We start from the raw sequence: 9,953 nt of genomic DNA, 5'->3' as shown, positions 1-9,953 counted from the left end.
GAAGGGAGGGACTGATGAAGCCCTCCGCCTCACAGACATAAAAAACTACCCCTTCCCCTATTGGATTATAACTGGTCCCTAAATTGTAAGGAAAATTTTGACAAATGGTTGAGGTTACAGATTACACAGAGTCCTAAAACTTAGACAAACAATCTCCTTCAGTGTTCCAATTTTTTACTTTGCCCTCTGATCCAATCACAATTCAATATTTTAGAGAGAAAAACAAAACCTTCAAAAGTATATGGTAAAAGACATGATGGATGCCTGGATGCCACAGCAAAGAGATCTGGGTCCAAGAAATGGTAACTGGTCACTTACTAGAAAAACAAATTTTTCACCCAAATTGGCCGAGTTTTTTTCTTTTTTCAGAAAACTACTTAAACAATGTGAGAGACACAGTGGACAAAGACTCCTGATGGTCAGTGCACTGGAATCCCTGTAGAGAGTCTGGCTGCAAGACATGGCTAGGTCATTGTGTTGTGTTCTTGGACAAGACACTTTACTCTCCCCATGCCTCTCTCCACCCAGGTGTATAAATGGGTACTAGTGAACTGTCATAGACACCTGATGAAATGCTGTGGGGTACCCTGTAATGGGCTGGCATCCCATCCAGGGGAGTGTCCTACTTCTCCTAGTCATTTCAAGTCATTGAAACCAGGATAAACTCCAGCTGGATGGGTCACTTGGCTTGAATACAGACTTATCCTTGTAACTCCCAAGATCTCATTAGCAATCCTCTTTACTGTCTGCTAAATAATTCTCATTATGTTGGTTTGGAGAATTTGGTATTGGATCAGTTAGTAATCCCATAATTGATATTTTTCTTTATTCTCATCACTTGTCTGCATGTTATTGTATAGATATAGCCAGGAGAAATTCTATCTTGGTCACTCATGGGAATTAAAGGGTTAAACTAGTATATAGAATATGTTGCAACTCACTCGCCAAAACAGCTCAGGTATTCTTCTACAAAATCCACATAATCCAACAAGACACTCCAGGGCTTCATCAAATCTATGGCTCAGTAAACAGTCCAGCAGCATTCTTGTGAGATACGTGATGTGCTGCAGGCGATATGATCTATTTTGATCTAATCCAGGAAACAGATTTTAAGTTTCCAGATTATCGAACATTGATTACAAAAGAATGCTAGAGAAAGTAAGCTACAATTTGGTTTAATTCCTTCCTTCTTTCAAAACTAAAATATTACGTTAACCATTCCCAAAGTTAAGGGGAAGAATATTAAAACCAAGAATAAAATTGCACTACAACAAAACACATTGTCTCAAAGAAGCATATTTTAAACCATACTTGGCTCGTGAAACCTCAATCAATGGGGAAAGAACCTTTCTCAACATTAACTATAATTCGCAATTCAACAAAACATCATCTTGCATTTCTCTTAAAAAATCTATCCCGTTTTCAAATCTCATTCAGCTATGGGACGTTTCTTCTTTAATTATGTTTTCTTTTTGTCTAACGATGCACTTGATCAAAGCCTCCATCGTTGTAGATTTCACGGTAACCACGTGTGATTTGTGGCACAACACAAATGAATACAATGTAACAATTTCATGGCGAGAAAATTTTCCCAATACACTTAAGCTGCTCAAAGAGGCAAAAAATTAGTTACACTCACCTAAAGCAAAGCTATGTTGTTTTTCTCGCCATATATGCTGGAATATACAGCCTTTAAACCACGCGTGGGGAGAGTTTTTTTTGTGCCTCGACCAGTGCTGTGACACGGCCGCCATATTCTTTTTTTTCTATAAGTTGGTGTGTTGTGTACGCTCAAATGATAGATACTTCACAAAATAAGGCTTGAACAGAATAAATTCTGCCTCACAATGGGAGGGAAACCGAGTAAATGAAAGCAAATAAATTAATTAAAGTTATTGCTATATTTGTAAGGCACTAGGGTTAAGAATTTTGCAAAAATTTTGCAAGAAAAATTAAGCTTTTAATTCACTGATCGAGAGACATTGGAAACTAGTTTTTTTTAAGTTGGAAATGGCGCCCTTGCAAACTGTTGATAATGCTTGGACAGATGTTTTAATATCATAAAAAGGGCGTTTCATGAAAGAAAAATAGACAGCTGAATGTCACAGCCCTGCTGTTTTCATTGGATTAGAGTTGATTTAGCTGAAAGATAGAGCTTCTTTGAATCAGACATCCCTACGGCACGGTACCTTGGGACAAGGTAAGTCATTTGAGACTATTTTGAGCGATTATCTTTGATTTTTTAGCGCGTCAGACTTGTTGGTTGAGTATCAACCCTAAAATTGACGCCTCACGAATAATATTTTGAACGTAAGTCTTCTGATCTAAGCACCTTCTTCAATTTGTAAACTTAAGAGGCTAAATTGTTCGTTTGATCGTTGTGTTAGCAGTAACTTTTGCGTGTGAAATCTCTACGCAAAAGTCAAAAGGTAATATTTTCAATCCGATTTTTGCGTTACTCTTTAATGAAGCTGTAACGTATACGAGCAGACAATTCATTCAAGCGCGATTAATTTTTAAAATCTCAATTTAATGTCGTGAATATTGAATTAATTGTCGATAAACTCTTTTTTTTTCATTTAATTTAAAGCGCATTTTGATTTCGAATGTTTTTTTATGTTTTGAGAGGAGACTTAAAACACAGTGGTCAAAGTTCTTTTCTGAGAAATGTTTTAATTAAATTAAGGGAAAAAAAGGATAAGATAAGAAAAGAAACATGATTTTAACTTGCAGATGTAGATGTCTTCCATTGTGAATAAAGGTGATAACTGATTGTGACCCAAAAAGTACATTTTGAAGGCTGTATGCTCATCTTCCATACGTTGTTGAGAAGAAGTCCAAATAATCGTGGGAACCCTTGAGTTACCAGGACTTAATTTCTCATTACAATCAAAACAACATAATATCAAGTAGATAAGTGATGAGGATTATGTAAATGATTAATTAGGATATGATCCAATACCAAATTCTCCAAAGTAATATCATAGGATAGGGTATGGCAGACAGCAAGGAGAATTTCTAAAGAGCATCTTTCATGCTCTTCAAACTTTCAGCATAAATGATATCTTAATAAAGCCAGGCTGATGTGTTTCAAACAATAATGTGAATAGACATAAATTTTCCTTAATAAATCATAGTTTTTCAGGATGGGTAAAGTAGTCGCAGTAGCAGAAGAAAAGGATCCTCGTTCAGCTGTGCAGGAGAAACCAAGCTTGTGGAATAAGTTCTTGATGTTTATGCTGTCACCAGCTGATCCATCCAATCTTGCTGTGTTGAGAATTGCATTTGGTTTGTTTAGTTTTTACTGATCATATTTTATATATAATAATAAATTTCTCTACCAGGTAACCCTTAAATGCGAACATCAGTTTTCTTAAGAAAGATGTCTTTTTGTCTTGTCACGAGCATGGGACAAAGAAAAAATTCTGAGTCCCCATGAGGAATCAAACCTCAGACCTTTGGACTTGCACTCCGATGCTCTACCACTGAGCCACAGAGACTTTACGGTGAGCAAGGTCTACTACGAAGAGTCTCTGTGGCTCAGTGGTAGAGCATCAGAATGCAAATCCAAAGGTCTGAGATTCAATTCCTCATGGGGACTCATAATTTTTTCTTTGTCCCATGCTTGTGACATTAGATGAAAAAACATCTTTCTTAATTCTTTACCAAGATCAAAACTTACCATCTCTACTATTTCTATCAGTTTTCTTGTTCTCCATACTGTTTTTACACATTTCCTTATGTACTGACTAGGAGAATTTGTTCAACGATCAAGTCCTCCTTTAGGTGGTGATCATTTTTTTATTCTCATGACCTGAATGTTTGATTAAGGGTTGACACTTTTGGGAGAAATTAGATGCTTATCACTATTCCTAATATTTGCTCAAATTACCTCCCATAGGTGACCAAGATAGAATTTCCCCCTACAATATCAATACAGTATTAAGAAGACAAGTTATTAGAATAAAGAAAAATATCAATTAGGGGATTATTAGTTGATCCAATACTAAATTGTCAGAACTAATATTATGAGAATTGTATGGCAGACAGTAAGGAGAATTACTAATGAGATCTTGTTCTCCAGGATTGCTCATGATGGTTGACATTCCTCAAGAGCGCAGCATGTTATTCATTGAGGCACACTTTGGAGGAGACACCTGCCACTTTCCTCTGTTCAACTTCATCAGACCTCTACCAGTTGACTGGATGCATGTTGTTTACCTTATTATGTTCCTGGGAGCTTGTGGAATTTTCTTGGGATTTATGTTTCGTTTAAGCTGCTTGTCCTTCTTGATAACCTACTGGTATATATTCCTGCTAGAGAAGTCGCGTTGGAATAACCATTCTTATCTGTATGGATTATTTTCAGTGATGCTTCTGCTAAGCAATGCCAACTGTTACTGGTAAGTTTCAATCCTGTTTTGCTAAAATGAACAATTTGTTCATCTGTCAGCATGCCTCATGGAAATTGAAGTATGTGGAAGTTTGTGAGCAGGCTTCCTCTTTATTTGCACAGCAAGATGCAAGTTTCTCTGCCCACCTGCAGGGAGACTTGAGATGAGTCAGGGAGAGTTTTGCTGCAGAATGTTGAAGCTTTGAATTGATTGACGCATAAGATACACTGGTGCATTCTGATATGGCGGTTTTCTTTTATTCAATGATAAATGAAATGGTTGTCTTTTTAAAAATATTTTCATTCCTGTTACTCATCACTTCATTTTTTTCAGCTCTGTGGATGGGATTTTAAATCCCACGATAAAGAATTCCCATGTTCCAAAGTGGAACTATGTTTTGCTGCGTTTTCAGGTAAATTAGTTTTTTTATAGCCCATGTTCTAAGGATTATAACTATACTTATCATATACAATGTATAGTTCAAGTCCAAGGTATTTACAAGCTAAACCCTTAACAGCTAAACATCAGATGAGTGTGCATATTCTCCATACTGCTCTTTATAGATATCCTAAGTTGTTAACAAGGAGAATTTATTTAATATCAGAGAGCCCCTTTAGCAGGTGATCATTTCCTTTATTCTATTGACCTTAATGTTTTATTCAGCAGTGATAATGTAAGGAAAGATTAGCTGCTAGTCACACATAGGAGTTAAAAGGTTTTATTACAACCATTTTGAAATCACTGGTGGTCCCTGTAATCTGATTGGCTCTAATTGGTGCGATTTATTCACGAATTGCACCATTTTTTGCTTTAAATCGCATCATTTTCCCAGCAAATGAGGAGGCTACACTAAAAACAAAACAACCAATCAGATTTAAAGGCTTGTTTAAAGTAACCAATGTATTGCAGGAAAATGAAAGACAAAGAGTATCATGTGACAAATTTTGCAACCTTTGTTTCCAAAACTCTTGTTTTTTCCCCTTAAAAAATGGATGAATTTAATTTCAAACTAGCTCAGTACTACATCAATGAAATATTTGAACTGACCAAGTCCTGTACTTGGGTGATTTCAAAATGGATGTAATAAAGTGGTAATTGAACCTTGTACCGTGCAATTTTAGTTTGAAATCATACTGTCTTGTGATTTCAAATTGAACTCGTACTGTGTGCTCACTCGATTTTGAAATCACATGTATGATTTCAGCCCAAATTGCACTCCACTCAGCTCAATTACCATTATAAATGGTACAAACATGGCAGATTGAAGCTTTCAAAACTAGAATATTCAAGTGAAAGCTCACTGTTTTCCTCATATGGTTTGCGAGGCACATCTGAAAAAAAAACTGTCAATGACACTGCCTCCTTTTGATAATCCCCCTGCAATAAGGTTTGTATGAACAGCAGATAGATTGCTGTGATATCTCAGCCAGGTCCTTCACTTTGACAAGCTCAGCCAAAAACTAACCCCGTTACCCCTAGAAATAATGAACTTGTAACTTTTCCCTTTGATATCCATACATTATACATCGTACATTTGATATCCATCTGGCAAACATTTGATTAGAATACTCAAACTTATCACGTAAAAGTTGTTATCTCGATCTAGCACTAAATTCTTGTTACTAATTAACAAGAAAATGTGTAGCAGCATGAGGAGAGAATTAAAAATCAGATCTTGGGAGTTAAAGTTGTAGTGAAACACACTCCTAAATCTTCACAAACTTTATCAACCCTTTAATCACTAAGAGTGACTAGCATCCTATTTTTCCCAACAGTATAACCCTGTATCTCAAATATTCTCTTGATTGATAAACAAATTCTCCTCATCAGCACCTTAGGAAATGTTTGGAAAACAGTATTGAGAATATGCATACTGATGTTAGGGTGTAGAGAGTTAAAGGTTATAACAATAACAAAAAATTATGTTTTCTTAATCATTAATGTCAATTAAATTAGACTTAGTGAAATTAGATTTGAGGATAGTAAACACATATCTTTCTGCTTGGTAGGTATTTCTGGTATATTTTTACGCTGGTTTGAAGAAAATTGACATGGATTGGATGACTGGGTATTCTATGACAGGTCTCTCACGCCAATGGGTGTTTGATCCATTCCGTTCTTTCCTCGACAATGAAGCTATTGACCTTTACCTTGTCCATCTCGGAGGACTGTTCTTTGACTTGTTCGAAGGCTTTCTTCTGATTTTCGACAAGACACGCCCCATTGGAATCTTCTTTGGAGCCATGTTCCATGGAATGAACTCTCAGATGTTTCACATTGGTATGTTTTCATACACCATGTTGGCTACTTTATTCTTGTTTTGTGCTTATGACTGGCCCAAGAAGCTCTTTTCGTGCATGCCCACCTTCATGAACATGATTTTACCTTCCAAAGAAGAACCTCAAGTTAGTGCACATTGTGTGTATCAGGAATCAGTCGAAGGTACAACAAACGGCAAAGAACAAAGTAGTGAACAGAAACCTTCAAAGAAAAGCAAAACGGCAACATTTAAACAGAAGGCGTTTGTGCTCATCACTCTTGTTTATATTGGAGTCCAGCTCTTTCTTCCATATTCACACTTTGTTACAAAGGTAAGAGAACATACGCAATTCAGCATTGTTGTATGTTATGCGACTTTTCAACCCTTTCACCCCCAGTTGTGATCACCAAGCAATTTCTCCTTACAATATCTATACAATTTCATGTAAAAAGATAACAAGAAGAAAGAAAAACATCAGCAAGGAGATATTGCATGATTTGACTTCAAATTCTCAGAACTAGAATCACATGCAACATATGGAGATGGTATAGAGAATTCATATGTGGATGAATGGTATTTTTTATGTACTGATCACCAGGTTATGATGAATTAGCTGATTGGTTTTTTCAGTTTAACCCTTTAACTCCTAGAAGTGATTAACATGAAACTTCTCCCTATAATATCCATACATTATTCTGCAAACAGGTAATGAGAATATTCAAACTTATCAGGTAGAAGCCGCTATCTTGATCTAGCACCAAGTTCTTATAACTAATTTATAAGGAAATGTTTAGCAGCTACAGGAGAGAATTAACAATCAGATCTTGGGAGTTAAAGGGTTAAATAAAGCATTTATAATTATTATTATTATTATTATTATTATTATTGAATATGAAGGCGATCTTGAATACTACTTATGCAGAAGTGAAAATAAGCACTCATGCAGTGCTCTACCAACTGAGCTAAGAAGCCTTGTTACTGCGTAAGTGGTGTTCATTACTGCAAAGATCACTTTCCTATTCACTTCTTTATCCACAGGTCACATATATGATTTTCATATATTCATTGTCATTTGTTAGAGACCTTGCGAGCCATTTTATAAAAGTGCCAACTCTTACTTATTTTATTTCACATCATTTGATGTCAGGGTTACAATGCATGGACCCAGGGACTGTATGGATATTCATGGGACATGATGGTGCATTCTTGGAGCACTCAACACGTCAGGGTCAAAGTAGTGGACCAGGTGTCCGGAGAGGTCACCTATATAAGGCCCTCGGTAAGAATCCCAGTTTTCAAATCCTATTATAATTTTGATCATTTAAAACAGATGACTTAAGTGAAAGCTCATTATCATGATAGTAATTGTTATCGTGATCGTTATCGTGATCATCATTGTGATCATGAGCGTGATCGTGACAATAACAATGATCGTAATCGGGATGACCGTGGGTGTGATCGTGACGGTGACCGTGACCGTGGTCGTTAACGTCATCGTCATTACTTTTTGTTGTTTGTAGGCGTGGTTAAGGGAACAGCGCCAGTCACGCTGGAACTCACACCCAGACATGATCAAACAATACATGACATGTATGACTGAGAAACTAACGACTCACCAAGATCTGAACATCACCAAACCTGCCATTTATCTGGACGTGTGGCGCTCAATGAACAGACGCTTCCAACAGCGTATGGTGGATCCAAACGTGGACATGGTCACGGCACCGTGGTCACCGTTTAAACAGACGCCCTGGATACAGCCCCTGCTGACTGAACTATCTCCATGGCGGGAGAAGTTGGTTCAGATCAGGAAAGAGCTGAAGGAAAAGTCTAACTTCAGTGAAATTACCTTTGTGGCGGACTTTCCTGGTCTTCTTTTGGAGAATTTTGTGGACGAGGAGCTGAACACATCTTTGACTCTGCTGCATGGTAAATGCTCAAAACGTCTTGAAAGTAATCCGGTTTGCATTTGTTTTGTGTAACCTCTCCTTCCACCTCACGATTTGTCTAGGAAACTAGCGCCAGCCTATCAACCAATCACACGTAAACTAGAACCAGTCATGTGTCGGCCATTGAGGTTTTTCCCGCGCTTCAGCCAGTTTGCTCATTTCTATGAACAGTTCAATTAAGTTAATTAACGTGCGCGAATTTTGCGTCATAGCGGCTCTGTCTTATTTCATTAGAACTTTAGCGCGGGAAATCTGCAAGCGGCCGGCCAAATTGAGCCATTTGCGCATGCCTTACGCTCGACTTCTGCATTTGTGCACCCAGCCATGGCATTGAAAGAAATGCGGGCGCACAAACCCAACACGTTCAGATACTGAATCGATTTGCACTTGCTTTTAAGGTCAAGTAAAGGTGGAGTTTAACAAAACAAACCATACAGTGGAAGTAGGCGGAGAGATCTCCATTCCGTCCAATGACACACACGTGGTGTACACGGTGTCTGAAACGCCCTCGTGTTGGATGTACATATTCACTAACACGACCGAGTGGAACAACGAGACTTTAAGGAACTGGATTCTACATCCGGGTAAGTTGCTATCTAGGCTGGGAAAATTTTCAGCTCTCAGGACCACTCCTATCTTTTGTTGATTTTTCACCTTTTTTTCCTCCGACAGAAACGTCTCCTTCCCAGCAGAAGAAAATGGCTCTCAAAAAATTAACCGTGTTGGAAAACTTTCGATTATTTACTTTAGACAAGTTCTTCGTCTTTCGCCAAACCTTTTTGAATACGTATTATGCTCTGGTCCATTTGACTTTTGGGATCGAGTCCGAGTATTATGACGAAGAGGATGACGGGAATCCAAGCGAGCAGGAGAATGGGCATAAAGTAGATCAGGACGAGACTCCATCCAAGGATGACGATACAAGTCATGTGGGGGACAGTGGAGAACCACATGATCAAGGAGCCGAACACAAAGAGAGTTCACAAAGAAAAGAACAGCAGAAACAAGAGTTATGAAATATTTGCTTTAGACTTTTGGTTTTTTAGATTTTGGTTTTACGTTTGAAATGAGTTAAGACAGAAGCAAGTAACTTCATATGCTTCTGTTTATTTAAACAGTTGGCTTAAAGAGGGATAAATTAGTTAACCATATCCATAAACATGATCAAAATCTAGTTTTGGAGAGGATAAAATGTTCTGAGGTAGTTCTCTTTGAATTCAGAAATTTTCCCTTGAATTGATTCCTCTCTGAGGGTTTGGTTGATTTTGTTGGTAACCAGTTTACTTTCTCTTGGAGAACATGAAAATATATTTTGATTGTAATGCCTTTTTGATCTAGTCTCGTTTCCCT

General features: G+C 37.5%; 3 protein-coding genes across 5 annotated transcripts in view; 1 reads left to right on the top strand and 2 right to left on the bottom strand.

Annotated features, from left to right (window-relative positions):
* Positions 1-731, bottom strand: part of LOC149051221 (TATA box-binding protein-associated factor RNA polymerase I subunit A-like) — a 2,927-nt gene extending 2,196 nt beyond the window's left edge. Inside the window, exon 1 of the mRNA XM_089199670.1 lies at positions 587-731. Within this exon, the coding sequence (XP_089055796.1) occupies positions 587-604 (18 nt within the window). The 5' untranslated portion in view covers positions 605-731. The remainder of the gene's footprint in view (positions 1-586) is intronic.
* LOC113669457 (TATA box-binding protein-associated factor RNA polymerase I subunit A) overlaps positions 1-1,817 on the bottom strand; it is a 48,604-nt gene extending 46,787 nt beyond the window's left edge. Inside the window, exons 1-2 of one of the 2 annotated variants that reach the window (XM_089207240.1) lie at positions 1,640-1,817; positions 942-1,090 (exon numbers count right to left, since the gene is read on the bottom strand). In XM_089207240.1, coding sequence (XP_089063366.1) covers positions 942-1,090; positions 1,640-1,754 — 264 coding nt within the window. In that variant the 5' untranslated portion in view covers positions 1,755-1,817. The remainder of the gene's footprint in view (positions 1-941; positions 1,091-1,639) is intronic. The other variant, XM_027185487.2, reaches the window with a different exon arrangement.
* Positions 1,818-1,973: 156 nt separating this feature from the next.
* On the top strand, positions 1,974-9,929 carry LOC113669402 (vitamin K-dependent gamma-carboxylase). 2 transcript variants are annotated; one of them, XM_089207169.1, is made up of 9 exons: positions 1,974-2,200; positions 3,146-3,288; positions 4,085-4,403; positions 4,728-4,806; positions 6,404-6,985; positions 7,802-7,933; positions 8,175-8,583; positions 9,002-9,187; positions 9,276-9,929. In XM_089207169.1, the coding sequence occupies exons 2-9, from the start codon at positions 3,147-3,149 to the stop codon at positions 9,617-9,619; spliced, it is 2,193 nt and encodes a 730-aa protein (XP_089063295.1). In that variant the 5' UTR covers positions 1,974-2,200; position 3,146; the 3' UTR covers positions 9,620-9,929. The 2 variants fall into 2 exon arrangements, with proteins under 2 accessions (XP_089063295.1, XP_089063287.1); XM_089207161.1 differs by having other exon boundaries at positions 1,976-2,200; positions 3,138-3,288.
* Positions 9,930-9,953: the final 24 nt, after the last annotated feature.

Source organism: Pocillopora damicornis, chromosome 1 (genome assembly GCF_964200805.1).
Source record: "Pocillopora damicornis chromosome 1, jaPocDami1.2, whole genome shotgun sequence".
Taxonomy (NCBI): domain Eukaryota; kingdom Metazoa; phylum Cnidaria; class Anthozoa; order Scleractinia; family Pocilloporidae; genus Pocillopora; species Pocillopora damicornis.
This window is presented reverse-complemented; position numbering and strand designations above follow the sequence as displayed.